The 16590-nt window shown below is 43.9% G+C and overlaps 1 protein-coding gene across 4 annotated transcripts in view; it reads left to right on the top strand.

Moving 5' to 3' along the window:
* The window catches only part of apba1a (amyloid beta (A4) precursor protein-binding, family A, member 1a), a 61759-nt gene that overhangs the window by 23785 nt on the left and 21384 nt on the right, over positions 1-16590 (top strand). For 3 of the 4 annotated variants that reach the window (XM_024418279.2, XM_024418277.2, XM_042320809.1), the window contains exon 2: positions 6805-8652. In XM_024418279.2, coding sequence (XP_024274047.1) covers positions 6898-8652 — 1755 coding nt within the window. In that variant the 5' untranslated portion in view covers positions 6805-6897. The remainder of the gene's footprint in view (positions 1-6804; positions 8653-16590) is intronic. The other variant, XM_042320810.1, reaches the window with a different exon arrangement.

Below are 16590 nucleotides of genomic sequence, written 5' to 3'. Positions count from 1 at the left end.
CTTGGGCGCCCTGAAGCCGCCTTCACAACAATTGAACCTCTCTCCTTGAAGTTGTTGATGATCCGATAAATGGTTGATTTAGGTGCAATCTTACTGGCAGCAATATCCTTGCCTGTGAAGACCATTTTGTGCAAAGCAATGATGACGACACGTGTTTCCTTGCAGGTATGGTTGACAGAGGAAGAACATGATTCTAAGCATCACCCTCCTTTTGAAGCTTCCAGTCTGTTATTCAAACTCAATCAGCATGACAGAGTGATCTCCAGCCTTGTCCTCGTCAAAACTCACACCTGTGTTAACCTTTCTAGGGTAGGTCCCACCAGGCCAACATCCGGTGAAACTGCAGAGCGCTAACATTCTAAATACACCATTTGTTATAGTAAACATTCTTGTAAATACATGTATCTTACATCCTTTAAAAGATGAACATCGTATTAATCCAGCCACTGTGTCAGATTTCAAAAAGGCTTTACTACAAAAGCAAACCATGTGATTTTCTGAGGACAACTCCCCGCACACACAAGTATTACTAGCATTTTCCAACCAAGCATTAGCGTCACGAAAGTCAGAAATAACAATAAAATAAATGGCTTACCTTTGAAGATCTTCCTCTGGTGGCAATGCCAAGTGTCTTAACTACACAGTGAATGTTCGTTTTGTTTGATAACATTCATTTTTAAAGCCTAACATGAAACATTTGTAAACCGCTTGCTTCGTGATTTCCGTCTCATTCAACTTTGGACAAAGAATTTGTGGTAATTACACACACTAAACAAACGTTTATCCAGTCATGGTTCGCCATTCGCCATTGCAAATCCTACTTGACGGAGCCACGAGTGTTACGCATAGCACTACATAGTCAATAGCATTTTCAGCAAGTTTATATATTTAAATTATGGCGAATAAATCAGTAAAAGCTAAAACAAAGTCTAGGTATATAGATTTAACCCAAATTATAGAGGAAATTGATAGAGAAAGCGAGACTGAGTTGCTTCAGCAACTTCTGACCCCTCTATCCCTGTCCCTTCTGCTCCAACCAGTGGTGTTCACCTGCCCAGATTCATCTCTGCAGGCATGAATGTGCCTCAGGGCAAAAAGGGCACAGTAGGGAGACGTCGTTGTGCCCTTTGTCACAGGAAATGCCCCCTCACCTGCACCACCTGTTCAGTAAGCCTCTGCTTTACAGCAGAAAGAGACTGCTATGGGCCATGGCACCAGCAGCACAATATTGTGTAGAGGACTGAGGGTCTTCCCAATATTGTAAATAGAAAATGTGTAAATAGTTATCCTTGTTATTTGTTTATGTTTAATTATTATTTATTTATTTATTTGTAAATATTTTTTATATTTTTTTTGGGGGGGTGGGTGTGTTAGAATAGCATTTATGTATTTTGTATATAGTTCTTTCCTTCAAAATGTATCACTGTACCAATTCGGCCACTTGGGTACATTTGGGTACATTTGTGTGGGACACCTGGGTGACTTCATGCTCAATGTCATGTAGCTCGCTCATTTATGAAGTTATCTGTCTAAAACTTTGCTCAGCTATTGTTGACATCTCATGTTCTTCACTCCCAGCATCCTATCTGTATGTTTGGCTGTTCTTGGTCATTTGAAAGATGATGCAGCAACAATAAAAAACAGAAAACTTATGTTTATTTCCTTGTATTTTCTTCTACCAGATCTATTGTGTTATATTCTCCTACATTCAATTCACATTTCCACAAATTGCAGAGTGTTTCCTTTCAAATGATACCAAGAAAATGCATATCCTTGCTTCTGGGCCTGAGCTACAGGCAGTTAGATTAGGGTATGATTTTAGGCAGAAATTGAGAAGAAGGGGGGGTACCCCAAAAAAGTTAACGAGAGAATCACTGACATGATGTCATCTGGTCCATTTGTGGCAGGTCTGAAATACAGTGGAAATGTTTATGGGGGATTCAGTTCATTTGCATGGCAAAGAGGGACTTTGCAATTAATTGCAATTCATCTGATCACTCTTCATAACATTCTGGAGTAAATGCAAATTGCCATCATACAAACTGAGGCAGCAGACTTTGTGAAAATTCATATTTGTGTCATTCTCAAAGCTTTTGGCCACGACTGTATTTCAAAATATATTCCAATATTCAACTACTTGTTTTCAAATAAAACATATTCAAATACTTACTTTCAAATGACTTTGAAAGTAATTGAAATACCCTAAATAGTATTTGAACCCAGGTCTGGTGCATGTGCATGTGTTTGTGTGTATGTGTGTGTGTGTTCAGTACTTCCCTACGTGTGTCAGTGATTAACTCCAAATGGCTCTTTTATCACAGGAATTAATGCTGCGTGACTCAACTGGAATTATGGGGAAATCTTTGTTGACGGAACGCTGTCAACATGAATTTATCCCACAATTAGTTAGACAAGTCGTTAGGATGAGGGGTAATTGATCAGCTGATAGATAAAACCTTAATGAGAATGAGAAAAGAGAGGAGGAATGATCAGGAGAGAGGAGGAGAACTTGTCTGAGCTTTTAGACAGCGACGGCTGTAAACCGTCATGACAATATTGAGGCTTTGTTGCGTTCAGAGATGAAATGGAGTAATTTCAAGTGTTCCAATGATTTATTCAATGATGCCTGTTTAAAATATGTGTGATAACTCTAAATGTGGCTGCACTTGTGCATTTTAGTATTTGTGTAAATACTGTGTATTTGAGTATTTTCAACTGCTTCGTTTGGATTATTGGATTAATTGCAGTATCATTACAGTGCCTTTTGTACATACATGTATTTACAGCCCAGTGCAGTCAAAACGTGATTTTCCTGTGTTTTATATATATTTCCACACTATGAGGTTTGAATAATACTGTTAATACTGCCTGAAATTTGAGCCTATTTTGGTTGGATGGAGTTTTGGCCTGCCCGGTGATGTAAGTAAATAGACCAATACCAGCTAGTTTTCAGGTTACATATCCCTCCCATTAGGCTCATCCAATTAGGGCCCTCACTCAGACAACTCCAGACAGTCCTAGCAAAAATGATTGCTTGAGAAATTACTCTTCACTAAGAATATATTTTACTTTATTTTTGACCATTTTAATTGAAAACCATCACAGTAAGGTAATTAATTGTTTCCCAGAAATTATTGAATATTGTGATAAAAATGGCTGTTTGGACCTTTTAATAGCTAACTCTAAAACCATGTAATACTGTTCAAACTTTAGAATCAGACTTTCTAATGAAGCAATTCCAATGTATTGAAGCTGTTCAGCCCCACCTTCAGCAATACACTGTAGAGGCTAGAGCTGAATAGTGTGTTTTTCTCCTGCAATATGAGAGAGAGAGAAGGAAGGAGAGAGAGAGAGGCAGACACAGAGAAAAAGAAAGAGAAGCATAGCAAAAAATGGTGTGAGAGGGAAGAGGTACTGTAGTGTGGTATGATCTTTCCATGACCACTATCTCCACACTGCCTCAGTCCAGAGCTGCAGGGGATTTCAGCACTTGGCGGCAGGAATGTGTGTGTGTGAGCAAGTGTTTAGGTTCAAGCGTTGGTGTGTGTGTGTGTGTGTGTGTTTCTGTTCATGACAAGGGTGGTTGTGTGTGTTGGTGTGTATGTCCTTGACATAGACCAGTGATTCTCCCGCAGAGAGTGAGAGATGTGTAGACAGACAGACAGGTTGGAGGTCACAGTGACAGTGGGAATCCTAGCCACAGATCACCACTCCCTGTCATTCCAGCTGGGTCACACCTCACTTCCGAACTGCCCAACCATATCACGATCAAAGGCAGGAGAAGAGAGAGGGGTCAAGGTTCATAATGTAGCATTTTCAGGCATTTTAACTGTCATATTTCACTACTGTATGTTCTGATAAGATCTGTAAATTGATGTTCTGACACTTTTTTGGAGGGTGAGGGAGAAGGAGTGAGGTGAAAGTGGGTGAGGAAGGTGGTGAGAGAGGAGAGTTGTGAGAAGAGGGGGTGAGGAGAGAAGAAGGGATGAGGGGGTGAGGAGGATGGGTTCCATACAGTACAGTATAGAGAAGAAAGGTGATGAGAACTGAAGGGGTTCCATTATAGTACAGTATAGAGATACTTCAGACCCAGTGATGATCATGAAACATTCATGCAGTATGATCAGCATCCTCCTTCACAGCCAGAGCCCTCTAGCATACCAGAGTCCTGCTGTGTTGCCCTGCCTTTTTGCTTCTGGCATTTACATTTGACATCAGCGGGCATAAGTGTAGGCACAGTATATGGATGAATCTATCTTCGCTTGAGTAACGGCGGTTACATACAGGTAACTGCCAAAATAAAGGAAACACTTAAGTAAATGAGGGATACAAGGTATATTGAAAGAAGATGCTTCCACACAGGTGTGGTTCCTGAGTTAATTAAGCAATTAACATCCCATCATGCTTAGGGTGATGTATGAAAATGCTGGGCAGGACATTATTTTGGCCATTATTTTGGCGACCATGGCTCTGCCCCCATATAATGACAATACCCCCATCCACAGGGCACTAGTGGTCACTGAATGGTTGGATGAGCATGAAAACGATGTAAACCAATTTGCCATGGCCGTCTCATTCACCTGATCTCAACCAAATTGAACACTTATGGGAGATTCTGGAGCGACGCCTGAGACAGGGCTTTCCACCATAGCCATCAACAAAACACCAAATTACTCGTGGAAGTATGGTGTCGCATCCCTCCAATAGGGTTCCAGACACTTGTATAATCTATGCCTAGGTGCATTAAAGCTGTTCTGGCTTGTGGTGGCCCAACGCCATATTAAGACACTTGATGTTGGTGTTTTCTTTATTTTGACAGCTGTCTGTAGTTGCTCCTTTGCTAGTTGTTCACACTGTATATGGATACAAGTCTGCGTCAGGGACTGATGTGTGTTCAATCAATCACAACAACTATACGTGTGCATGTGCCTCCCTCTGTGTGTATTCATCTAAAAGCAACCTCCTAGATTTACAGAAGATCTTTAACATTCTGTAGTAAGTCAATTGATAGCAGTAAGTCTTACTACTTCAGCAGTTTCTCTCTCTCTCTCTCTCTCTCTCTCTCTCACTCTCTCTCTATCCCTCCCTCACCCTCTGGACTGTCACAGTGTTGTGGTTTCATTCCACCGCAGCCTCTCCTGATGTAGCTACCTTCATTTGGATATACAGCTGTTATGTTTCTCTCATTTTTTGTGGACTGCCTCCATCTATATTTTTTCCTCCACCTTGCTGTTGTGGGTAAGGACTGCCAGGTCCCGAGGGAGAGGGTGTGTCTGTGTTTGTATGTCTATGTGCGTGTGTTTGAACATGGGTGCGTGCATGCATACACTTGTGTGTCTGTGTACGTGTGAATGTCAGCCTGCATGCCTGTGCTTGTATGCCTTGTGTGTGTGCCCGCAACACTTGTGTGTGTGCCCGCAACACTTGTGTGTGTGCCCGCCACACTTGTGTGTGTGCCCGCCACACTTGTGTGTGTGCCCGCCACACTTGTGTGTGTGCCCGCCACACTTGTGTGTGTGCCTGCCACACATGTGTGTGTGCCTGCCACACTTGTGTGTGTGCAAGTGTGAGGTGGTTGCTAAGCAGGAACAGAGAGGAGAGGAAAGGTAGTTTCCTTGTTGCTGCAGTCTGAACACCTCACCTAGTCGTTGTCAAGGGAGACTATCACCATGGTTACCACAGATGTGCGCTCTGGCTGTGTGCGTGTGTAGTTTTAGATCCTTTCTTTGCTAATGAGATGGGGTGTTAGCCCTAGACTGACTGATTCCCATGCTTCATTGTGAATGAGAGAAAATCCTTCTCATCTACTCATTATGATTCAACAGAGCCTCTATTCTCATTCTCTGGTGGTCTTCTGCAACCAAATACTAATTGTTGGTAGTTATTAAATGAATATTCCTTTTTGATTGATTGACTATAGTAAAGAGTTGGAAAGTGTTTGTGGAATGACAACATAGGGCTATGATCATTCTATTGAATGCAGTCCAGTGATGATGTCTGATTTAAAAGCTTACATTTAAAGAAAGCTTTGACCAATCTGGGTAATGATATGATTAAAACAGAGGCCCTACATTCCTTTCAATGTTTTACTGAATGTGTGATGTTAGTGGTGGTAGTAGTCATACATCGTTTGGAGTTGATATTTCTCCTCAGAATCATTGCCTGTTACACTACTCATGTCAGTTTTCCTCTGGGTGTGTGTGTGTGTGTGTGTGTGTGTGTGTGTGTGTGTGTGTGTGTGTGTGTGTGCGTGTGATTGTGGCATTCTCTCTCTTCCAGAGCTGAAGACGTTAGCACTTACTTTCTCTCTCTGCCTGCTGTGGCTCTTGACAGCACAAAGTGGGTCAATGTCACACACACATACGGTGTCTGTACCTGTTTTGTAACCAGCTATATAACCGGAAGAGAAGAGAGAAGAGGCTAGACCTCCAGGTGGTCTTTATGACAGGAAGAGTCTGGATCTGGGGAACGTTCTGTGTGGGTGGCTGTGTGTGTTGGGCCTGGGGAGTGCTCTTTGCTATGAGGGGTGAGGGGAGAAGGAAGGAGCCTCAACAGGTTGCTAAACAAGATGTTCTGAGGTCTATGATCTAGAGTTATCACTGTGGTCCAGCTGTCTCATACTTTATGGCATTAAAGACTCAATACTGTGATTGATGAAGGTTTCACTAATGTAAAACTGTGTTTTTTTTACTAATAAATAGTTCTTATTGAACTTCTGTCCTCTACGAGTGACTTAATACCTTTTGTTGACTATGTTTTAGTTTGTAGTAGCATTGTAACTCTCCTCTCTTTCTTTTCTCTCAGAAGCCCTTCCACGGAGCTGCGTTTCTCCCAGACTGCAGGCGATGCATTCCGCCTAGACTCTCCCCCTCGTTCCCCGACCAAACCGAGGCAGCCATGAACCCCGAGGAGGTGGAGCATGGCCAGGAGCTGATCGAGCACGTAGAAGCCGACCTGCCCCCTCCTCAACGCCGTCGCCACGACAACCACATTGCCACCAACAACGGTCGACCCCGGCAGCCTAGCAACCACAGTAGTGAAAACAACAACCACCCTGCTCCCCGCTACAGGAGATATAATGAGGCTCCTGGCGCAGGTGGCAGCAGGGTCAGAGGGGCCCCACAACGCAGGTCAACAGAGGAGCCAGAGGCGGAACTTCACCTGGGGGCCCAGTCCCCTCCCCAACCCCAGCAGCAGCAGCAGGCCCAGGGTCAGTCACAGCCCATCTTGCGTCCTGCAGTGACACGTTACCGCAGACAGGGGGACAGCGAGGCCAGGCTCAGAGCACAGCAGCAGAGACACATACAGAGACAGCAGAGAGAGGCTGAGAGGGTACACCAACAACAACAACAACCTCTGCCAGCCCCACAGCCTGTTCACTCTCTACCCCCAGAACGAGAAGAGACAGAGGAGGATGAGGAGGAGAGAGGGAGGTATAGAGAGAGGGAGACAGAGGGGGATAACTCTGCGTTAGGCCGTTCGGCCAGCACGGAGAGTGCTTTCCACACACACACAGACCGGGCGGAGGGCGACTGTGTCATGGCCCTAGATCTTGAGGCAGAGGACGAGGGCGGGACTTATGAGGTGATGCTTCGCCCAGAGGCGGAGGGATACACAGAGAGCGCTGAGTCAGAGCAGCACCATCCCCACCCTCAGCCCAACCTGAACCTCAACTACCCCCCTCAGCCCCCTCCCTTACCCCGGGAACCCCTACCAGACGTTGGGAGACCCCAGAGTCAGGAGGAGGCAGAGGAAACCCTGAACCCTGGTGGTGGTTACTCTAACTACGTTTACACCCAACCTCTCAACCTCCATGGGGGAGGGGCCAGGGTGCCGGGGGGACGGGACAGCAGCGTCGAGGAAGGGATGGAGCCTAAAGACAAGGCATATTCTGAAGCCTACCACTACTCCCTGACAGAACATGTGTATGAGGAGATCAGCGACGCCCCCTCTGCTGCTGCTGCTGAGGGGGTGACTCCTACAAATGCCAACGAGAACCTCCAGCAGAGAAAGGCGGCGTTCCGTCTGTTTGAGGGGGGGGACGGGGGCGGGGACTACTGGCAGCAGGAGGCAGTGGGGTCGAGGCTGCACCACTATGACGAGCGCTCGGACGGCGAGTCAGACAGTCCTGAGAAGGAGGCGGAGTTTGCTCCGTACCCGCGGGCAGACAGCTGTGACCAGGACGGTGAAGAGGACATCAACATGATCGTAACGGAAGTCAGAGAGAGTTCCAGCTCTCAGAGTCTGGAAAGAGCTGCTGCTGGGTTGGGGGAGGGAGGAGACAAAGAAGACATGATGAAAGGAGGAGAGGAAGAGGGAGACTCTTACAACTCCCAATCCGACGCCCCCACAGACTCCAAACATCCCAAGGGAGAGATGGAAAGCGAGGGGGATGAGAGAGAAGGAGAGGGCGTTCCAGCCCCAGCAGACAGTCCCTCTGAGGACTCGTCTGGGGTTCGTAACAGTCGTGAGAAAAGAGACGCCATCACCCTGGCCATAAAGGACATCAAAGAGGCCATAGAGGAGGTGAAGACCAGGACGGTGAGGTCACCCTACACCCCTGATGAGCCTAAAGAACCCATCTGGGTGATGAGACAGGACCTGAGTCCCACCGCTGAGTGTTGTGACCTGCAACCCTCACTAGGGGGCGACGTGAGTACTGGTTTGATACAGACTAACACTAGTGGGTGTGTGTTGGTTTAGTCACCTCACCTGTGTGTGTGAATGCGTGTGCGCGCGTGCGTAAATGTGTGTGCATGTGTGTGGTCACCTGACACACTGTAATGAAGCTGGTTGCTTAATAATGATGTAATTCTTATATAAAGATACAGTAGATAGCATCTTGAGTTACAACCTCAGACTGGTCAGGACAGGAAAGAAGAAGGGTCTCTTAATATTCTGAAGTGGCTTCCTTTCCTTCCCTTGTCTTCTTTCTCTATCTTTATTTATATGAAAAGACAAGATAGCCATTTTTCCAGCCAGAAAAAATAAATAAATCTGACACAGCGGTTGCATTAAGGAGAGGTATATCTATAATTCAAGAGCAATATGGAGGATGCTCACTATGAAATTAGCTCGTCTCTCCAGTTCTTTCAAATCAGTACAATAGAAGGAGAGGAGGTAAGGAAAAGAGGAATCAACTTTAGACTATTGAGATACAGCCTAGGAAAAGGTTTAGTTGTATTTTGAATGTATTGGATCATGGTCTGGAAAGGCAACAGCAGAAGAGCTGAATAACACATATCCTCCTGGTTTCAAGACCACAAGATTAGACTCCTCCCCTTTCTTCCTCTCCCTCATTTATCTTTCTCTTTCCCTCTTTTCTGTCTCACTATCCCCTTCTCACTTCATATCTCTATAACACGTCATCTCCCCTTTTCTCTTCCCTCTCCCCCTCTCCCCCTCCTCCTCTCATTATCCCTCTTTCCCTCAGAGGGGCTGTTTGTCACATACTGGTTTTGCTTTCTGAGTGGTGGCTGTGAGGACAAATGATCCTCCTCCCCTCCCCGTTTGCCTGCTGCAGTAGCTATAGCGTGGGTAGGTTGGTTGAATCGTTTGACCAGCGGTCTCATCTCATCAGTATTCCTCCTAGCTCTGTGGTTGCACGCCACCTTTCCTCTCTTAGCTTCTCCACTACACAGTCAGCCTTGCAAATGGAGCTGTCTTGGCCTGCCAGACCTCGACAGCCTGACACTGATAAGAGGGGGGAGGGGGTAGAGTGTAGATTAAGAGAGGAAGAAATAAAAGGGGAGGATGGAGAAGCGAGCATGAGAGAGTGAGGGAAGAGTCGGAGAGGATTGCTGAATGCGAATTATACCGTGACATTCAGGGGTCAGTACTTTTTTCACGGGACCTCCTATGTTTTCAGAATGTTTTTTATGGGCCTAATAGTGAAGACGTGTCTTATTTTCTTTTTTTTTGACCAGAGGTGGGCATGTTCGTTTAATTTGGAATAATATTTTATTTAAAAATGTACCACTGTAGCAGTACAAATTGCATTTTAAACAAATAGGAGAATAGTTCAATTAGCATTATTTAGAGACACCACCCCACTCCACCAAAGTTTGACTTTGTTGCATTTAGGGAGACTCCTGTCTCATTCAGGGAGATGGCATGCTGATTTGTCACACGCGCCTTACCGTAAAATGCTTACTTTACAAGCCCTTAAACAACAATGCAGTTCAAGAAATAGAGTTAAGAAAAGATTTACTAAATAAACTAAAGTAATAAAAAAATACATATATTTTAAAAAATCAACAAGTAACACAAGAAAATAACATAACGATAACCCAACCCCTGTTACAGGGGTACCGGTACCGAGTCAATGTGCAGGTTAGTCGAGGTCATTTGTAAAGTGAATATGCATAGATGAGTAGCAGAGGGTCAATGTAAATAGTCCGGGTGGCCGTTTGATTAATTGTTCAGCAGGGGTAGAAATCTTATGGCTGCAGGGGCACTATTGAGTAGCTTGGATGAAAGGTGCCCAGAGTAAACGGCCTGCTCCTCAGTCTCAGTTGCTAATATATGCATATTATTATTAGTATTGGATAGAAAACACTCTGAAGTTTCTGAAACTGTTTGAATGATGTCTGTGAGAACCTGAGAAGAAATCCAAACAGGAAATAAGAAATCGGGGATTGGTATATTTTCAAAATATTCCCTATTGAAATCCCATTGCGATATGAATGAAGATTCACTTCCTAGGGCTTCCACTTGATGTCAACCGTCTATAGAAATTTGAATGAGGCTTCTACTGTGTTGTGGGACTGAATAAGAGGGGAATGAATCAGACTACTGGCAGAGAACCAGTTCCAAGGTCACGCGCATCCCACATGATATCTTCCTGCGTTCCGTTCCTCCTCAAGGCACAAAGGAATTCTCTGGTTGGAACTTTATTGAAAATGTATGATAAAAACATCCTAATGATTGATTCCGTACTTATTTTGAAATGTTTCTTCGACCTGTAATTTTACTTTTTGAAGATTTTGTCTGAAAAAATGGTCGACCAGCACCAGCGTTTGGATAGGTGTACCAAACGCGCTAACAAAAGTATCTAATTGGACATAAATAACGGACATTATCGAACAAATCAAGCATTTATTGTGGACCTGGGATTCCTGGGAGTGCATTCTGATGAAGATCATCAAAGGTAAGGGAATATTTAGCATGTAATTTATGGTTTATGTTGACTCTAACATGGTGGCCAATTTGACTATTGTTCTGAGCGCCGTCTCAGATTACTGCATGGTTTGCTTTTTCCGTAAAGTTTTTAAAAAATCTGACACAGCGGTTGGATTAAGGAGAGGTATATCTATAATTCAATGTGTGTTATCATCTACATTTATGATGAGTATTTCTGTTGAATCGATGTGGCTATGCAAAATCACTGGATGTTTTTGGAACTGGTGAATGTAACACGCCAATGTAAACTCAGCTTTTTTGATATAAATATGAACTTTATCAAACAAAACATACATGTATTGTGTAACAAGAAGTCCTATGAGTGTCATCTGATGAAGATCATCAAAGGTTAGTGATTCATTTTATCTCTATTTGTGCTTTTTGTGACTCCTCTCTTTGGCTGGAAAAATGGGTGTTTTAATTGTGGTTTGGTGGTGACCTAACATAATCGTTTGTGGTTATTTGAAATCGTACACTGTGGTGGGATTAACAACAAGACTACCTTTAAAACGGTATAAGATACATGTATGTTTGAGGAATTGTAATTATGAGATTTATGTTGTTTTGAATTTGGCGCCCTGCACTTTCACTGGCTGTTGTCATATCATCCCGTTAACGGGATGCAGCCCAAAGAGGAGCATTTTGGTCCTAGACTTGGCGCTTCGCTTCCTCTGACACCGCCTAGTATATAGGTTCTGGATGTCAGGAAAGGGGGAATACCTAGTCAGTTGTATAACTGAATGCCTTCAACTGAAATGTGTCTTCCGTATTTAACCCAGCCCTTCTGAATCAGAGAAGTCCGGGGGTCTACCTTAATCGACATCCATGTCTTCGGCACCCGGGAAACAGTGGGTTAACTGCCTTGCTCAGGGGCAGAGCGACAGATTTTTACCTTGTCAGCTCGGGTATTCAAATCCAGCAACCTTTCGGTTATTGGCCCAACACTCTAACCACTAGGCTACCTGCCACCCCTGGGCCATACGCACTACCCTCTGCAGTGCCTTACGGTCAGATGCTGAGCAGTTGCCATAACAGGTGGTGATGCAACCGGTCAGGATGCTCTCGATGGTGCAGCTGTATAACCTTTTGAGGATCTGAGGACCCATGACAAATCTTTTCATTCTCCTGAGGGGGAAAAGGTGTTGTCGTGCCCTCTTCACAACTGTCTTGGTGTGTTTGGACCATGATAGTTTGTTGGTGATGTTGACACCAAGGAACTTGAAACTCTCGACCCTTCTCCACTTCAGCCCCGTCGATGTTAAAGGGGGCATATCCGGCCCTTCTTTTCCTATAGTCCACGATCAGCTCCTTTGTCTTATTCACATTGAGGGAGAGGTTGTTGTCCTTGCACCACACTGCCAGCTGCCATCGTTGTCGGTGATTAGGCCTACCACTGTTGTGTCGTCAGCAAACTTAATGATCGTATTGGAGTTGTGCTTGGCCACGCAGTCGTGGGTGAACATGGAGTATAGGAGGGGACTGCCTTCATGCACGGTCGGGGACGGGGGCTGGTAATGGGAGGTTGGTGGGTTGAGGTGGTGGGGAGAGGGGGGTGGGGGGTTTACACCACTGGAGCTCTTACTCTTCTGTATAACTACCCGGGGGCATAGTAGTGATGAGAGTGACTAGTGGATGGATGGACACTTTACTACTGTCACGCTAGCCTGAGAAATCCCCTCTGAGTATAAAAGACTGTTCCTCTTCAAAAGGGGAAGGAATGATGGAGAGAGATTCTTTGTACTCACTCAGACCTCTGGAGACAACAATGGACTCATGTCTGGGAGCAGGCAGTCATTTGGGTTTTAGTAGAGTCACGCAACACACACACAAACACATTCAAGCTTATCATATTATTAGGTGTGCCGCATGAGCGGTGAGCTGAGGTAATGTTTGTTGACTTTTAGTCATAAGAGCCTGACACTGTCTAGAGATGTGAGGAGTTGATGCCATTGTATCAGATCACACGCATCCCCTGAGACGGTCAAACCCATCAGCATAGTGGTTTATCACATGCGCACACACACACACACACACACACACACACACACACACACACACACACACACACACACACACACACACACACACACACACACACACACACACACACACTATATTTAACAAACAGAGCACACACACTATATTTAACAAACAGAGCCCTGCTAGATTTACTGTCTGTCTCCTATCCTGTTGTTGAGACTCATTAATTAGCTCTGTTTGTCTTTGATTAATTTCAGAGCCAACCACCAGCTCTCATGGAGTTGCTGCTGGTACTAACATTGTTATTGTGAGTGAGTGAGTGAGTGAGTGAGTGAGTGAGTGAGTGAGTGAGTGAGTGAGACTCCACTGTATTCACCAATTACACTGAATGAACTATAGGACACAATACAAACCCATAACCCAAAAAAGCCTGTTGGGTTGATGGTATCCTAAATGAAATTATAAAATATACAGACCACAAATTCCAATTGGCTATACTTAAACTCTTTAACATCATCCTCACATCTGTACGACAGACCACGTATTCACCCTGCACACCCTAATTAACTAACAAATGCTTCTCATGCTTTGTTGATTTGATTCAATTGCAGCACCTAGATCTTCTGCACAGATTCTGCCAGACCTGGGCCCTGACAGTAAATCTCAGTAAGACATAAATAATGGTGTTCCAAAAAAGGTCCAGTTGCCAGAACCATGAATACAAATTCCATCTCGACACCGTTGCCCCAGAGCACACAAAAAATATACATACCACGGTCTAAACATCAGCGCCACAGGTAAGACAAGGCAAGAAGGGCTTTCTATGCCATCAAAAGGAACATAACATTTGACATACCGATTAGGATCTGTCTAAAAATACTTGACGTCTGGGGTCCGCTCACCAACCAAGAATTCACTAAATGGGACCAACACCAAATTGAGACTCTGCATGCAGAATTCTGCAAAAATATCCTCTGTGTACAATGTAAAACACCAAATAATGCATGCACAGCAGAATTAGGCCGATACCCGCTAATTATCAAAATCCAGAAAAGAGCCGTAAAATTCTACAACCACCTAAAAGGAAGCGATTCCCAAACCTTCCATAACAAAGCCATCACCTACAGAGAAATTAACCTGGAGTAGAGGTCCCTAAGCAAGCTGGCCCTGGGGCTCTGTTCACAACAACAAACAGACCCCATAGAGCCCCAAGACAGCAACACAATTAGACCCATTACTTGACACATTGGAAAGAATTTACAAAACATCTGAGCAAACTAAAATGCTATTTGGCCCTAAACAGAGAGTACACAATGGCAGAATATCTGACCACTGTGACTGACCCAAAATTAAGGAAATCTTTGACTATGTACAGACTCAGAGAGCATAGCCTTGCCATTGAGAAAGGCCGCCGTAGGCAGACATGGCTCTCAAGAGAAGACAGGCTATGTGCACACTGCCCTACAAAATTAGGTGGAAACTGAGCTGCACTTCCTAACCTCCTGCCAAATGTATGACCATATTAGAGACACATATTTCCCTCAGATTACACAAACACACAAAGAATTCAAAAACAAATCCAATTTTGGGTAGAATATCACAGTGTGCAGTCACAGCAGTGAGATTTGACCTGTTGCCACAAGAAAAGGGCAACCAGTGAAGAACAATACCATTGTAAATACAACCTATGTTTATTTATTTTCCCTTTTGTACTTTAATTACAACACTGTATATAGACATAAATGACATTTTAAATGTCTTTATTCTTTTGGAACTTTTGTGAGTGTAATGTTTACTGTACATTTTTTATTGTTAATTTCACATTTGTCTAATCTATTTCACTTAATTTGGCAATTTAAGCATATGTTTCCCATGCCAATAAAGCCCCTTAAATATATCAGAGAGAGAGAAAGAGAAGTGGGTTAAGACTGTGCTATAATGACCTTATGCGTACTGTACTATAGTGTCATTTACTTCTCCTTTCTGGCAGTTTCCCGTTCATCAGAAGAACATGTTATTTTTGCCTTCCCCAGGATTATTTATTTAGTGTAGATGAGAGAGAGAGAGAGAGAGAGAGTGAATAATTCAGAGGGTTTCCGATAACATTGAAGAGAGCCTGTTTTCATCCACTGCAGGCCTCTGTCTATACACAGACACACAGACACACACACACCCCTGTGCCTTTCTGACAAGTCCATTGTGAATTCTGATAGCTTGTGAAACAGGAGTAGAGCAGAGCTCAGACTCAGTACCAAGCTACCAGAGACTGTAGATACATTACCACCACAGTACCTTGAGAGAAGGTTAGCTAGTTTACCTCATTCAGGTTCTGTAGCCACTAGGTAGTCTGTCTGTGTGTGTAAGTTAAGGACAGTCTGCGTCATAGTTTGACCGTTGTTCAGGCTCAAAGTATGGAGAACTTCTGGGATTTCCTGGTAGACCGTCTGCATGAAAACCATGGAAGCCAGGTTTGTTTGGAGTGAACATCAGTGTAGTTTTGGTGGATTTATACCAAACATTCCTCCTATGTTGTTAGGTGTTGGACCTGGACTTCTTTTTCTATGGACTGTGGATTCGGGCCAGTTTTCATTGTGGGAGTTGTTTTCCCTTCAATTTCTCTAAATGTCTAAAATGTATGACAGGTGAGCTGTATGAATGAAACATCACTGAATATTGTTGAAGAATATTTATGAGTCAACCTAGGTGTGTTTTCTGTGCAGAGAAGTAGCTACTGGAACTATGGGTATTGGGCAATGGAGCATCGATGGATAGGAGCGCCCACATAGATAGAGAATCAATAGACAGGCCATAGATTAGTGCTATATTAATTTCTATGGAAGCTTCAATTCATCAAGCGTTCCAAATAGTGCATCCAATATGGCTGCCGATGTGGTCATTGCTTTGAATTGGAATATCCATTCTGCTAATTGCATTTCTACGAGCTTCCACGGATAAGATAATGATGTGTGGAAGAACAATACGAGCCTTTACAGAACCCTGACCTCAACCCCATCGAACACCTTTAGGATAAATTGGACCGCGAGCCAGGCCTGATCACCCAGCATCAGTGCCCAACCTCACTAATGCTCTTGTGGCTGAATGGAAGCAAGACCTCGCAGCAATGTTCCAACATCTAAACTCAGAAAAAAAGAAACGTCCTCTCACTGTCAACTGTGTTTATTTTCAACAAACTTAACATGTGTAAATATTTGTATGAACATAACAAGATTCAACAACTGAGACATAAACTGAACAAGTTCCACAGATATGGCATCATATCCTGGCTTGTTCTGAACAGAAGGAGCCTATGTTTGTCTATTGTGAAGAAAATTTGCCACAGAACACGCACCTGAATGCACTAATGAATCCTTTCTCTGTGTATCAAAAATGACGATTTGTTTCTCTGAATTACCTTGTGAAAGCCCTACA

Source organism: Oncorhynchus tshawytscha, linkage group LG04 (genome assembly GCF_018296145.1).
Source record: "Oncorhynchus tshawytscha isolate Ot180627B linkage group LG04, Otsh_v2.0, whole genome shotgun sequence".
Taxonomy (NCBI): Eukaryota; Metazoa; Chordata; class Actinopteri; order Salmoniformes; family Salmonidae; genus Oncorhynchus; species Oncorhynchus tshawytscha.
Note: the sequence above shows the minus strand (reverse complement) of the source record. Positions and strands in the feature narration are given on the sequence as shown.